Source organism: Lonchura striata, chromosome 1 (assembly GCF_046129695.1).
Source record: "Lonchura striata isolate bLonStr1 chromosome 1, bLonStr1.mat, whole genome shotgun sequence".
In the NCBI taxonomy this organism is placed as follows: domain Eukaryota; kingdom Metazoa; phylum Chordata; class Aves; order Passeriformes; family Estrildidae; genus Lonchura; species Lonchura striata.
Window position 1 is genome coordinate 143,504,747 of NC_134603.1, and position 16,410 is coordinate 143,521,156.

General features: G+C 37.8%; 1 protein-coding gene across 12 annotated transcripts in view; it reads right to left on the reverse strand.

Moving 5' to 3' along the window:
- Nucleotides 1–16,410, reverse strand: part of PARD3 (par-3 family cell polarity regulator) — a 441,459-nt gene that overhangs the window by 217,321 nt on the left and 207,728 nt on the right. For all 12 annotated transcript variants that reach the window (XM_021542942.2, XM_021542949.2, XM_021542932.2 and 9 more), the window contains one exon: nt 738–829. In XM_021542942.2, coding sequence (XP_021398617.2) covers nt 738–829 — 92 coding nt within the window. The remainder of the gene's footprint in view (nt 1–737; nt 830–16,410) is intronic.

Consider the following 16,410-nt stretch of genomic DNA (forward strand, 5'->3'; position numbering starts at 1 on the left):
TAATAGATGTCACCATGATCTTTATCTAACATTTAAAACCTCTGTCCCTAATTCATAATTTAATTCAAAAATAACAGGAGCAGAAGATTTAATTTTATCTAAAATTTAAGTTAATAAATTTAAAAGATTTAATTTAAGGCTAGAAGGGATATTTTCTCATTAACTCCATACCAAGGTATGGATCAGTTCTTTCCAATGAAATGGAAAAGGTCAAGTTTTCTGTATCTTTTGACGACATAAAATATCATTCAGTGATTGTATTTTTAAATTAGGTGGAGTTAACAAAACACCAGTTTTGATCCATTTGGAAGTATGAGGTCTTTGACCACACAACTTGTGATTGTGACACATCTTCCTAGAGACTGAATTAGTGATTGGAATTAAGATTTTCCCCTTTGAAATTCTTGTCTGTTTATCTATTTGTGCTAGCATGACCCTATTCCTTCTGTCAAGTTTTCAAAGTTCCATCAAATAAACATCTTCTTTGAGGCAGAAAATCTACTGTAGCATCAGCACTTATAAATGTCAAGTTTCCAATGTTCATCTTTAATACAAGCTTTTAAAGGGTTTAAAATCTGTTTTAAAAAGATCCATTTTTTAAAACCAATATGACATATAACCTAAAAAAGACTGCCCCATTTTCTTAAGAGTAGTATCACTCATTATTCTGAGTACTTCACTAGTCTGTGTTCAATCTTAAAAACTTTTTAAAACAATATGTTCTGCCAGTAACTTACTCCAGGGAAAAATTGGTAGCATTCTCCAAACCAGTGTCTGCATGTCCAACAGGCTCAACTCTGCTGCTGTCCTCCTCTGTTCGATCTTCATCCTAGATATTAAAAAAAAAAAAAAATCTACATTTAATTTTATTAACTCATTTTAGTCATGATATTTTACTATTCTCTGATTATTGGAGTTACCACATGTGAGAGGAAATGCTGTGCTTCCACTGTCTGAAACTGGTGTAAATTGGTTTTTGTCACTTTACACATTTTGCAATGATATTTATAGTTTGGCCAGTGTTATATCGTAATTCTACTACAGTTATAAAAGCCATGTTACAGAAGCTATCACAGTCAGCATTTTTTTAGAAGGTTGACAAGCAAATATACAAAATCAGCTGATGGTCAGCAGTGTTTGGTGAAACTCCTCCCAGGCTCTCTGTGGGCAGGAGGCTTGACTCAACACACAAGGCAGATCACTGAGGCTCATTTGCAAAGACTTAAAAATAGTGTAAGAAAATGCAGCTTCTGTAATTCCATGAAGTACCAAGAGCTTTTTAAACATTATATCACGGCCTTTATTAATAGCTTGCCAGAGAAGGCTGACATCAAAGAGCTACGTGAGGCTCTAATGCTAACCAATTGATTTTATTTTTAGTTTCTCTTTCCAAAAAGTACATATGTTATTCACCAAATGTATAACTTTAATGTCAAAGTTGTGAATGCTGTACTTTCAAATTTAGATCAGGGTAATTCAAGGACTTCAAGTAAGAAGCTCTAAACCCATTCTTATGTGTATGATAATAATTGGAAGCTTATACTTTTAAATACCCATGTAATCAAACAGAAAATATTACAGTGTGAACAGTAGGTTTCAAACACAGACAGAACCAGAGCAACCAAGTCAGTGAAATAATACGATAGGTTATGAGTTTAGCACACAGAGTCAGGCAACTTATTAAAGTATTGAAGAGATGTTAAAGGCAGGCACAGACAGTTGGCAATGTCCAATTGAGATTTCCACATGGAATATGCAGAAGGAGGCTGCATGCACCAGGCTCCCCTGGGCTATGGATATGCCTTCTGCACCCTGGAAAGCAGCACGCTTTGTAAGGCCAAGCTACTTGGAAGATTGATGATCCTGTGTCTCAAGACACAGGACCTGTTTGTCATCTCCCTCTCTTAAGCACAAGGTAAGTAATACATTTCAAAGATTAACCAGCATCTTGAACCTGCCTAGAAATGTGTACCATTTCAGTTGAAGTTCTGTATGCACCACTGCATAAAGTTTAAAATTAAATAAATATTCAAATCTCTATGCCAATGCTAAAGTCACATGCAGAAAGGTTTAGAAAGGAAAATCAGAACATTTGGAGCTGTTTCATACTGAAAGGAGGTATTCCACACCTTGTTTCATACAGCATCTTGCAAATCACTGTCACCATCAGTTTCCTGGTTTGAAGTTAAAGACTGTGCTGGTTGTAGAAAACTATGCATTTTTCTGCAATGAAGCTATTACTAGCCTAAAGAGAACTATTCATCAGAGTTGCTGATGAAACCAAATTTTGAATCTCACTTGTGACAAAAGGTCATCACAGATGAACATGACTTTATTAATACTATGGTTTTTGGCAAATTTTCATGTGTGGTTTTTTCCAAGCAAAGATGCAAGAAGTATATACATGTATATATGTATATACAGAAGAAGAGACTGAAACAACATCCTATTTGTAGACATGCCTCTACCAAAACTTAAATGTCTGGCTTTATGCTGTGTCATTTCAGCAGACATCTATATATGTACAATGCGAGCATCATTCATTTAGTAACACTTGGGTCCTACACTTCATCATTTTTAGCCCCAAAAGCTTTTCTCTTGACTACTTTAAGTTTGTAAACAAAACTCCCCTTGCCCCACTCAGTGTCTGCAGCCGTTGTTCAGGTTTGCTCTTGATAGCCATGCCTTCAGTGCCTCCTGGGACACAGCTCCCTGGGCAACACTTGAGCTAAATCCTTCTACAAACCCTTCTTCCCACCCTTCCCAAACCAAAGTATCTTTTCTCTTGCTCCCACCAGACATAGGCCTCTCCATTTGTTGGACATTCTGTTTCCTTTCTTTCTGTCCCACCTGGTGGTCTGGAGGCTTTTCCTGCCAAGGAGAGGAGCATCCCCTCTGCCTGACCTCGAGTGCAGCCAGGTCAAAAGAAACAGCCAACTCAGCTGCCTCCTGCCTCTATGCACCTCCCAGTCTTGGGGTATAACAAATCAGAAACTGCAAATCAAAAGCTACGTTAAACAGATGCTATCTGGCACCATCACATCTACATTTTGTGCCTTTTGTTTCGAGAATCATAAACACAGCAAGTTTTGGAACCACAGTGCCTGTCAGTTATCCAAGCAATTAAGAAACAACAGCTCCCACACGCCTCTGTCTGGCTTTTCCTGGACAGCAGACAGATCTGTATCAGAAACATGCATGTGCCCATAAACAGGTGCTTAGAGGAGCAATCATAATCCTGATGAAAGCACTACTGCCATGATCAACAGATGTATGATGTACCCTTTTAAAAATCTTTAATATTACAGTAATCAGACTCTTTTTTCTTCTCAAAATAACACAGATTTTGATTTACACCGAAGTGAACAGAGAGAAAAATTGGACACCTGCAGAGGGATTTGACTTAAAATTCTGATTTACTATGAAAAGTAACTAACTAGCTGCGGAAATCTTTGCATCAAGCACTTATTTCTCTATTTGGAAAGCAGTGTTCTTCTGAAAGGCAAATTTGACCTGGATGAGGTAAACAAGCAAAAGGACATTTAACAGAGCAAGAAAGTTTCTGTGAGCCCACTTGGATATTACTGCAGATATTTCTCAGAAATAACTGATTTGAGCAAGCTCCCAAAAGTCTGAGGTTTATTTTCTCTACATAAAACCACTGATATCTGCTATATCAAAAAATACAGTTTTTAATGTACAGCTACTAAAGACTGAATGTTTTTTTCCAAAATTGAAATGAGTAATTAAAAAATCCTTTCATCTTTACAGCATAGAGGAAAATTTAAAGCATCTCTTCCAATGTACTTCTCCATATCTTGATGTGCTCAGCGTAAAATTTCCCACTGTTTGAAAAATAAAAAGAAATCATTATTTTTCTAAGTTCTGTAATAAAATTAATGACTCAAAAACTGAAAAATTATCTTAACTGCTCAAAATGGACTATTAGTGCTAAAAGTTCTATCTATAAAAAGGTCCATTTCACAGTTCACCTGCACACTGTTAATGAAATACATATGAAAAGTTGCAAATTGCGTTTTTATTTTTGAAGACAGGCTCTATCACCACTTAGGATTACAAAATCTGCGGAGTTAATGTCAGCAGTATCCTTGCCAACAGAATTTTATCCAATATATAGGAACCCAAATAGTTATTTTAATTACATTTTCTTAGAAAATTTCTGAATGAAATCTGTCTAATGTAATTTCCAAAGCTCAAAACTAGCCATGCTTTCCCTGTCTTACTGGAAATTTTAATGTCCATTACCAAAATATCAGCTCCTGCCTCTAATTAATCCACAACTTCATCTTCAAAGAAGCACTTTCCCAATTCATCTCTGTTCAATACACTCCTCCAAGAATGTTACCAATTCAAACTTCAGATATTATTGAGCTGATACAATACTGATAAGCTGTGATAATGTTATTTCTGTATCTTGCATTAATACCATATATGAGTATGGTATTCAGTCAGCTCAGTCCCTCAGTAGTGGCTGTGGGGCCCAAGACTCTGCATTGACTCAGTGAGCATCACAGTGACATTTACCTTCCCAGGGAGCATCAGACACTGGCTTGTTGGCTTTCTACCATTTAATTTCTTTGCATTTTAGCACAGTGAGTGTAAGTCCTGTAAATACCAAACTGAAAGGCTCAAACACCCAACAAGTGCTTTAGATTTTACTGCAGAGGACAGTATCTATAATGACAAGCTCCAATATTGTTTTCCTCTGCCAAGACACAAATAAAATATTTTTTTTGCTATTAAAATATGCCCTTCCCTTCGTATTTCCCCTTTCAGTCTATTGCACTTCTCTGTAATGGTTATGGAAAAAGAGACATATTCACTATTAGTCTCCTGGCAGATGTGCTTCATAAATGTTTGTTTGGTTCTTGGAACATAAAGTAGGCTCTCTCTCTCTGTATGATCACACTTGATGGGAAACAGCTCCTAAGAGACCTCTTTTCCTGTGTCTTAACTAGCACAAATACACCAGCATCAGGCTTTTGTGCTAATGTTCTCACTTTTTGATTAACCGGCCAAATCTCCAGAGAATGGCAATTTTCAATCAAATCTGAAGAGCAGTTACAAAGACAACATGGGGAAAACCCAAAAAATATTGAATACAAAAAATAGGTTATGTTCCCTCTTGAACATACATATATATGCACAAATAATTAGGTGAGAGCTTTGTGTAATTCACAACAGCACTGTACCTGGTGCACTGCTATTATCATTAATCCAGGGAGAGAGAAATCTTACATTAAATCATCCATTTAAACACAAAAAAAAAGTGTGCAAAAATTATTTAATCCTATGTGTGCATACACACACACACACACACACACACACACACACACACACATATATATGCAAGTTAATATTCTCTTTACATCTCAATAATCCTTATGTTACTCACGTCCTTCTGCAGGATGGTCACCCTGCAATTGGAAGTGACAATATTCACATAGTTTTTATATGCCTCACTACACTAAAATGAAATTTGCCTTGCTCAGTCGAATCAGTGAATAGATATCATATAGACATAGAGAAGTGCAGAATGGAAGGGATTTCTAAGGTCTCTGATGAATATCAAATTCATTCCCTGCTATCACAGGCAATCATCTCTTATTTCCCATTTATTAAACTGATCAAGCTGAGCCTTAAGCCTGGTTGGCTTTACAATGGCAGTATTTCTGTTTTGAAGTGCCTTAAAAGGAAATGGCTTTACAGATTTAAAGAGAGATGAATTTGATTTCCTATTGTCCAAAAAGCGAACACCAGAGAGCCAATGAATCCAATTTGATACAACCTTCCTTTGGCAAACATGTGTGATAATTCATTAAAATTCTGAATAACCAGAATTTTTTCATTCATAATGACTTCTTAAAACATGTAAGAAAAACCTGGCAATACTAATAACAGCTGAACAAGACCTGTGGTATCCAAGTTATTCTGCAGTGTGTATCAGTTTAGAGGTTCACTGGAATCAGTGGTCTTTGGGGGCTCAACAACCTGTGAGGCATCACTGAAATGACACACATATGTTCTGTAATGATTTGGTGGCACATACCTCTATCACACAGCAAGCCAGGCTGGTGGCAGGAGCACAACACAAATACTGCTTGGCCACATAGCAGAGCTTCCAGTAAAAAAGATTTTTACTAGATTATGCTGTAGTTAATTCTTTTTACAGTAGGCATTGCAAACAGCACCAAAAAGTATGACAGTCTTTTAAGAGCTTTAGTATGTTAGGCTTTCCTGCTAGTGAATTTAACTTGAGACATTTTGCTGTTTTTGCTTCTTCATAGTCAAGAAAATCCTGGGTCTGTCCTTACAGTGATAGTTTACCAACAAACAGCAAGAAATGCATTAAAAGTCAAAAGGTTTTTTTGCTGTTGTTCAAACATGCTTCTTAATTCATGCATCTGAATAGTCTCTGCCTACCAGCAGAGAAAATAATATTGAAGAAAAGGGAAAAAATTACTAGCTAAAAATTGCAAACTCATGCAACTTGGCAACCCCATACAAGGAAAACAGCACCAAATGGGATCCAATAGAAAAAAGCCCATCAGTAACGTCTATAGCACCACACATTCTCCAGCATTTCACAGTGCACTTTGTAATTGTATTTCACAGACTATATTTGCTGTTTGCCTGAAAACTACAGGTTTGTTTTTTTTTTTCCCCAGACTGAGGTCATCCCACTCTGGATTGTTTCAATGACTTCTCCAGGACCACTGACAGTCCAGGCTGGGAGGCAGAGGGAGATGTGCTGCAAAGTGATAGCTACCAGAACAAATCCATACATCTAGGTTCCTCTACAGATGGCAAGTATCAAGTGGATAACAAAAATATGTAGCTGTTCCCACCAGATCATATTTAAAAGACATTTTAGGGAAGACTCAAATATTTCTGGAGCACAAAACTATTTTTGTGGTCATTTTGCAACAGCCTTAAGTCCACACATAATATGCACCACTACAACACTCATAGTACATTACAAAATAATATAATGATAACAAAACAGTGCCCTAAGTTTCTGTTCACTGGCAAATGAGTAAAGTGCTGCCAAACTGAACTTTAAAAAGTACCTTGATTATATATTTATTATATTAAAGAGAGACTTAAAATTAAGGCAATATTGGGTCCTTTCTAATTTCCTACACTGACTTGCTCTATGATAGCGGCCAAAATCACTCAAAAGTGCATTTCTTTATTAACATGTTGGGGATAATATTACATGCATGCAAAGGCAAATATAAGAGCCTTGGATGTGACACTTTGAAAAGCAGAAATATTAAAATGGATCTCAACTGTCTCAGCAGCAGCTTAGGATGCTAAGCCACAAAACACTTGTTGTTCGAAGATACCAGATGTGCTTCTTATCTTCCTTTTCTTAGCACCTAGTAACACCTGCACTGCATAACCTATTTTTTAAACACTTTATTAGATGCCAATTATATGAAGAACTACAAAACTCAAGGCATTTCATCACATAATGAATTTGTCAGACCACTTACAGAGCAGCTTGTAAGTAAAACCAACCACAGCTAACAAGAATAGCCAGAAAAAATTTGGCAGGACCAGACAAGGCTTCCCAGCACTTATAGTGCTGCCTGTTGGGGAGCCCACTAAAATTAATCTTTAAAACCAAATGCAGTAATAAAATCAACCAAAAGATTAGATGCAACAATAAAGCACTAACCTCTCATGTGCTACATATTTGAAATATATAAAGCATGGATTGTCACACTTTTAATATTAAGTGAAATATCCAAAGAGCTTTCTGAAGATCTAATCAATAGCAAATTATAGATGTGTCCATAGTATTACAAAGAGAAGTAACACTCTCACAGACCCACGTACAACTATAACAAATTACCTCTAATTGATTGTTGCCTTAAAAATGGGTTCATTTTGTGTAACTGCCTAGTTACAGTCTTTATTCCATCTTCTGTTTTTCCTCAGGACTCAAAACATATCTGTTTCACAGGTGTAAGTCTGCTCTTTGTTTGTTTTAAATAAGGCTTATCTACAAAATATTTCCATGTTCAAATCTCTGAAATTTTATACCCTTTTCATACAATTCACAGACTGACATACAGACCACCATGATCTGCCAGTGTAAAACAAATATTAGCGTTCATATTAAATACAGATTCAAAGTCTTACTTAGATGTCAGAATCATGGGAAGTATCTTTAAAGGAAATAGTTACCAGCTTTACTTGAAACAAGGCTACAATTATAGGTCAATGTATAATCAAATTCCCCTGAAAAGTTCAGCCCAAAGGCCAGGCCTGGTTATCATCTACCTTGCATAAAGCAGGAACTGCCTCAATTACAGAGACATCCCCACATGGTGAACCAACATAAGTGTAGCACTTGGCATGTAGCAAACACATGCTGGTTGATGTCTTCATATACAATTTATTTTCCCTGTCATTGTGATAACTGATACATACACTGCTCCTATAGATGACCTCTTGCTAATTCATGTAATACCTACCCACAAAGGGGAAACTGCCCCTGCTTTGGTAGAGGGTGCTTCATTTGAATTTTTTCACAACAGAGATGACTTTTACTAAATGAAGTCTAATTTTCTTTTAGAACTTGAGCTCTTCCTATTCCACAATGCCAGGTAATAAAGTTCTGGGATTTCAGGACCAGAAGCATTCATTTGATATGGAGAAGTTAATGTTTATGGAATTAAAAAAACTTCACAATATATTCCTAACATAGATCGTTACTGTGGCATCCAGGAAATAAACACATGCATAGATATATAGATATAGATAGATAGATAGATATGTTTCTAAATATACATATGTATTTAGAAGGCCACAGCAACAAAACCATAATTTTTTTCTTAAGGTAGGAAAAAAACACATTACATGGCAGTGCTACAACTACATTGTGTTTGTTTTTTTCTGTTGAGTAGCCTAAAGTAGGTCAAGTTGGGCACATCCATTAGTTCTCCTATAAATAGATCCACACTGAATTCACCTGCTTGTAACTAATGTAGAGCAATAGAATTTTAAATGTTTTTTCCTTTAATCTGACAAGTAGTTCATTCTGTATACAGACACCAGGAAAAGAAAAGAAGTCATTAAGTCCTGCGTGATTTTTAAATGCCAAAAAAAATAACAATGAAAGCATGAAATTGGGACACACTTTCCCTGCAGAAAAATCTAGTGTACCTGCCTCCACCTATAAGTTTAGAGATCTAAAAGACTTCTGCAGAGATGTATTATAGATAAATGACAAGGTTTCCCCTTGATATTGAGACAAAGAAAAGAAGACAATTCTGTATTAATAACTTCACTTTTTCCCTGTAACACTCCTGAACATATTATTATTCACCTCACATTTTCAAAGACCGTGATTTTCTTCTGAGGATTTTTTTTCAAAGATACAAAAAGCATTTCTTATTTAGTAACTTGAATTTGTCATTAGGCAATTTTCAAACAGGTCTCATAGCTCTTTTATCCTTATCCATTTCTTTTTTTCTTTTTTTTTTTTAATCTGAAATGGTCCCTTGTTGCTTGATTTGCAGATCTGTATCAGCATGCAAGGATTTCACTAGCTTCAGCCAAGTACAGAACAGTTCAATCCCCTGGAGGACTGAATGTAAGAGTCAATTTAGAAGCAAGGTGAAAGTATAGCACTCTGTTCCCCATCACACAAAACATCATTTTACTCACACAGGCATCTTAATAACAAAATTCAATTCTGGATATTTTTCTCAGCATGGCTCAGGACTATTCAAAAATTACATCAGAAAGCTCACTGAAGACTTGGCTTTTTTTTAAAAATTTGATTAAAATATTTTTTTTCCAGTAAGGCAAAAGTCTATACATTGGTGGGAGTTTAAACTTAGGACATATTCTTTGAGTTCAGTCTCCTTTAGAAAATGCAACTTTGAAAGCTTTTGGTTTTGTGTTACCAACAATCCCCCTGATAGTTTTGCCGAAGAACCATAAAAAACATGGAATGGTTTTGGTTGAAATGGTCCTTTAAGTTCATCTAGCTAAAATCCCTTGCCATGGGCGGGAACACCTGTCACTAGATCAGGCTGCTCAGAGCCTCATCCAGCCTGGCCTTGAGCACTTCCAGGGATGGATCCACTTCTCTAGATGTTTCCTTCTAATAGCTAACCTAACATCTTGCAGTTTGAACCAATTCCCCTTTCTCCTACACTACATGCCTTTGTAAAAAGTCCCTCTCCAGCTTTACTGTAAGCCTCCTTTAAGTACCAGGAGGTGCTATAAAGGTTTCCCCAGAGCCTTCTCTTTTCCAGGCTAAAGAGCCCCAACTCTCTGGGCCTGTCTTCACAGCAGAGGTGCTCCAGCTCTCTGGTCATCCTCATGGCCTCCTCTGGACTTGTCCCATCAGAGCTGCATCTTTCTTATGATATGAGACCCCAGAGCTGATGCAGTGCTTCAGGAGGGATCTCACCAGAGCAGAGGGGCAGAATCACTTCACTCTCACTGTTGCCCATGATGCTTTGGATGCAGCTCAGAACACTTGTGGCCTTCTGAGCTGCAAATGCACATTTTCAGGTTATGTCCAGCTCCTCCTTAACCAACACCCCCAAGTCCTTCTCCTCAGAGCTGCTCTCAAATCACTCTTCACCCAGCCAGTATTTTGTGCTTGGGATTGCCCCAATCCAGGCTCAGGTTCTTCACCTGCCCTCGATGAGGTTTGCATGTGCCCGCCTTTCAAGCCCGTCCAATTCCCTCCAGATGTGTCAGCCACACCACATGGCCTGGTGTCATCAGCAAACTTAACAAGGATGTCCTCAATTCCACTGATATTTTAATATCTTATCATCTTGCTTCAAGAAAAATCCACAGGTTTCCTCTCATTTAGACAGTGACTTACCTCCACTTCTCATTTGCTAGGATTTGCTAACATATAGCTTTGATTGATTACTTTTAAAATTTATATTCATACGGGTTATAACTAAAAACACCCATACATCTTGTTTCAAAAGGTCTTTTGTGTTATACATCAAGCAGATGGACAAACACACCTGAGGTAAAGAAGCCCTAACGTGCTCTTAACATTAGGTCTTACTGTTTCAGCTCTTCCTTCCCTAAAAGGACAAAACCAGGCAAGGTTCTGGCCCCAAGTCCCAGAGAAGGAAGACCCAGAAGGGAGCACCAGCACTGTGCTGGTGATGCAGGACACCTGGCCTTGATGCAGAGGGACAAGGCACCCGAGCCTGCTCTGAGCTCCTATAAAATTTTGAGTGATGAGATTTCATAATTTTGCAGTTTCATCTTTTACTTGTCTTTTGCTGAATTCACAGTTGCATTCCACGGGGGTTTTTTTCCACCTCATTCCACTGAGAAACTCCACTAAAATTGCTTCAATTGAGTTTCCCTGTTATGCTATAAAATTTTCTTTTTCAGTCTTTTGCACAACATGGATTTTACCTTAGGCACCAAACAAATTCACTGTTTTAATAACAGAAAATGCTATAGCATTTTTCATTGTCCTTTGCTCAATTTATTTTGTTGAAATCAACATGAAAAACAATTTCAAACTTCTCAGTAAATGCTTCATTTACAAATGCTCCATTCCAAGTGCCTACAGGGTTACAATCTGGTCTATGACAATTTTATTCATTTTTTAATCAAAAGCATTAAATCAAATTTAAAATAAATACTACTCAGTACTTCTGTAGCGCCTTCCAGCACATTATGGCAAAAGTAGTTCATGGACAATAATAACTGTAGCTTCACTGCACCCACAGGAAGAAGATTAGAGATTATTCTCCAAATTATTTGAGGAAACTGAGGCACCAGTTTTTCTCACAATTTTTGAGCTTTCAGTTTTGGGTGATGTCTCTGAGATACACAGAGCCTTCGTTTAAGAAAAATGTAAATGTACATGTACTCTTGAACTTAACCAAGAAGGCCTCCTCACCTCTTGGAGGATGAGCTGGAGAAAGGCTGGGAACAGCTCCCTTGGAGCAGTTTGGTCCTGGGCCTGCATCAGCACACATGCATTGCTCACTGCCATGCAAAACCATTACACAGCATGTGATGAAACACAAACTTTATCAACAGCCAAACTTCATCATCACCAACTCACTAAGCTATCCAGGAACCACCAAAGACAACCTCTTTGTCTAAAATGTCCCAAGGAACAAAGTGTAGGACCATCACACAACTGTTACAAGCACAGCTCCAGAAGCCCTTCAAAAACTACATGTTACAAAAAGGAGGGCATTTCAAGAAATAACTTATTTATTATCATTTGTGGCAACAGAAGAGATCCCAGCTCCTCAATAAAAATAGTTTTTTTAAACTTCTTCTCAGAGATTTTATTTCCATTTGCAATTCTTTCCCTTCCTTTTCCACACCAAGTCAGAGCAGTTTGGACTTAATTCAGTATGTGTGATGGTGGTACAGTATTTCCAAGCAATTGTGTTTCCTTCCTGCAGCCCATAATAACACCTCAGCCTGGCATTTCATTATCCTGCAAGGCTAGCACAAACCACAGATGTGGGTTGTTGAAAGCAGCAGTCTCCTCTTCTCCCCTCCCCAGATGGTCATGTCTGGCACTGGATTCCTCTGTCCACCTTCTCCTTTCAGTTTATTCAAGCATTTGTATCATTATACAAAAGATCTAAATTAAAATTAATGTTTAATAAAAACAATTTTAATTGGTTACATTTCCCAGGCTGGTCCAGTTCAGTCTAATTAACAGCCTCATAAAAGCTTAGGGAGACACAAGGGAGGAAGCAAAGCATGGCCAAGACTGCTTCTTTCAGCAGCAGAGACAACTGAAAATGTCTCTACTGCTGTGGCCTCAATCAGTTGTTTGAAAGGATACTGCTCATCTGCAGTCCCAAAAGCAGCTCAAGGCACTCATTTCAATATTCAGTAACTTGTACTATGTCCACCTCTCTTTTAATATCATCCCTCTTTTATTACCTCCTTCAAACACTACCTATTTTCAACTAATCTAAATAATTGTGTCTTGTTCACTGAATTCGCTACATCAGCAACTCCCCCTCTTTCAAAATGAGCAGGCTTTCCAGGAATAAATCCCACTTGCCCTTGCACACTGCTGACCTATTTTCCGTAATTTGTTTTTTCCCTGCAAGTTTCTAATCTACAGCAGAACTTTATCTGTCACCACATAAGCAGTTACTAAACAACCATATGAATTACTAAAATTCTACCATCTTCCTCAGAGGAGACCAAATTAGGACAGAGGCACAACTATGCTTTTAAATTCTATTTCTTGAATGTATTAAATGTTAAGATGCATGAACAGAAAGGGGAAAAAAAACACATCTTGTGGTCAAATTCCTCTCCATCCATCCCACCCAAAAAGAGGTGAAAATAAAGAAGTCATAGACACATTAGAGAACCATGTTCCTGAGTGCTTCTCATCACTCATAGCACTTTATGCATAGATGTCTACATAAACACTTTCTGAAGGTAAACAGTAGCATTTGCGGGAGCAAAATTCAGTAAGGAACCAGAAAACTGTTTGTTGATTAGGATTAAAAAAGCATAAACACTGCTAAGTCCCAAAAACATAAACACTGTTAAACTCCACATTTAAACATTGATTTTTACAAAGTTATCTTAGTTGTCACTTAATCAGTTACAAGCTAGCTAAAGCCAGGTTGAAGGTTTCCAAACGTACAGGAACTTTTCAATTTCCCATAAAATCACATTTGAATCCCAGATGAGCCAATCAATTGCCACTGCCTACCGGAGCCCGGGCTCGCTCTCCGATGTCCCGGAGCAGTGATGAGCGTGGGGAACTGCCTGGCTGGGGTAAAGTCATGGCCAGAACCTTAGAGCTATCCCAGCTCTAGCCTGAGAAGCAGCTCTCCAAGGGGGCAAGGCAGGGTAAAGAGGGCAGAGGAGATTCTCCAGGTCTTGAAGTTCCACCTGGCTTATCCACAGAGAGCACCAACGTCAAAGGAGCCAAGACAAGGAGAGCCCCAAGCACCTCAGTGCACGGGGTTTTAAACAGAGGGTGGAGGCAACTGGACACCCAATGGGGTAACACTTGGGGTGGGTTTCAGGGTATCAATCAATCATGATGGGGGGAGGAGAAAGGATTGAGTTAAGGATTGGTTTGGGGAATGAATGACAGAGAACTTTCCAGAACAAGGGGTGGGGTTGTTGTGATGTGCAGGAGAGAAGGAGCAGGGTTGCCTTGACAGGTGGGGATGGGTCTGGAGCAAGGAGAGGGGATTCCTTGGGGGACAGCTGGAAGGGAGGGCATAACTTAGGGAAATACCAACTTGGGGACAACAGAACCAACCATTTAACAATCAACTTGATAAAGCTCAATAAAATAAACATGAACTGCAACATCAATGAAACTAGTTCAGTCTAAGATATCCAGGAAAAAATGTTCATTTTGCTTTACCTCTTCACACCTATTTTCCGAACCTGAAAAACAAAATACTTTTAGAAAACCAGATGGAAGCAAGTCCTATTACCTTCCCGTTCTGAGGCTTTTTTCTTCAAACGATGAAAGGAAACCTTGAAGAAACCTTAACAACAAGCAAGTGCTAGGATTTCAGTAAGAAGTGGCTTTAGAAATCAAGCTGCACTGAGAGCTTCTTTTTCTACATCCCTGGGCAAGATCTTTGGCCATTTCCACTTTCCAGTGTCACAGAACACATCATGTTTCAGACAATCTAGCTGGGCTAGTCCAGCACCACGCTATGGCCAACTCTGGCTCTTGCAGACAGCAGTGCAAGGACAATACTGATCTACCAGTACTGACTAGATGGGAAATAGAAAATTATCTACTCTATCATTAGAGGACTAGAAGAGTGAATCAGAGAGTGGACCTCTGAGACAAGGTAAAGGCCATGATATATTAAAACTGATTTACTATAAAGGCAAAAGCAATTTAGAAAAAAAAATAGAATATTCTTTGACAAAGGCTCAAAGGCTCCTCACTGAAATTAATAAATCTCATGGTGTTCTCATAAGATTATATGATTTGAAGAAAAAACAGGGAGGAACAAAACAGATTAGTTCAAAACCTATGAATTTTCATTTAATATAATCAGCAGGTTACTCTTCTTTTTTGTGGTCTGTCCTCATCTATTTACAGGCTCAGAATGATTTCTTAGTATTAGTACTTAGAATCTTTTTGCAGTTTGGTTAAAATAAAAACAAATAACAAAACTTAATTCTTTTGCACACATGCATTCCAAAGAGTGGAAGAGTAAGTTAAAACAAAATGATGGAATTTGCCAGTAAAATACAACTTAGGTTTAAAACAATCTTTTAAAACATGATCCATGAGTTTTGTGAGACTTCACTGTATTACACTGGTGGACTGAGAATCCTGGTGACTGAGGAAATTGAAACAAGAATAAATGCAAGATAAAGAATTCTGAAAAATGCAATCTAGCCTAAGCTTCAAAGGGAAGAATCTTGGAAAAAGAAGCACCTATCAAAAACAAAAACCAATAAACCACAAAAAAACCCAAGAAAAATAACCAGACATAAAATAATTACTCTGTGCTAATACTGATGTATATTTAATATATCTGGTTTTAACTGCAATATGAAATAATTTTGCATCAAATTTAGCTCTAAAAGTAATTTCAAATAGCAATTCCCTTTAGTCTCTTGCCCTCTTGGGGTAGTATGGATGAATATTAATGTAATAAGTACTTCTTTATACTGCAGATGAATAAAACAAGAGAAAATGGGCAACAGTATGACATCAAATATTAATGAAGAAAATTAGTCAAAAAGCATAAGTAGCAGTGAAAACAACAGATTACTGGAAAGATTACATTACTTCTCTGTCTTATTTAGCAGCTCCACAACAACACGAGAGAAAGCAGACATGGAGTGGGCCAATGATGCAATATATAGGCAAGTAACCCACAGTCCCATTGTATGCAAAAATACTGTATTTTATTTGTTTTAAACTAATTTCTGATCTGCCTGACCTACACATAGCACAGAGTTTGAAAATCCTGAAGAGGAAAAGACAACTGCATTTCCACTTGTATGTCTCTTTGGACATGACTGGAAAATATTTCTCTTTATGGTGGAAAAACCATGTAGGAAGAAAGTATCTAGAAATCCAGTAAATTTCCAGAGTGGAAAGCGTGCAACCTGTGGATGTGGAGGAGAACAGAGATACCAATGCACATCCACCGTCAGCCTGGCCACACAGGAAGGACAGAGAGAGAAGTGACTTCTGCTGACTTGTAGCAAGGATGAAGGAACATGTCTCCACCTCTATGAGAAAAAAACTACATCTTCCCACTCACCAGAGACCACTGTGAACATCAGGCAGAGCGAGGCACAGATGCACACACCAGAACCACCCATCCAGTGGTGCATATGCTGCAGCAAACAGAGTTAAACATGGGAAAGTTGGAAGCTTTTTGTCTA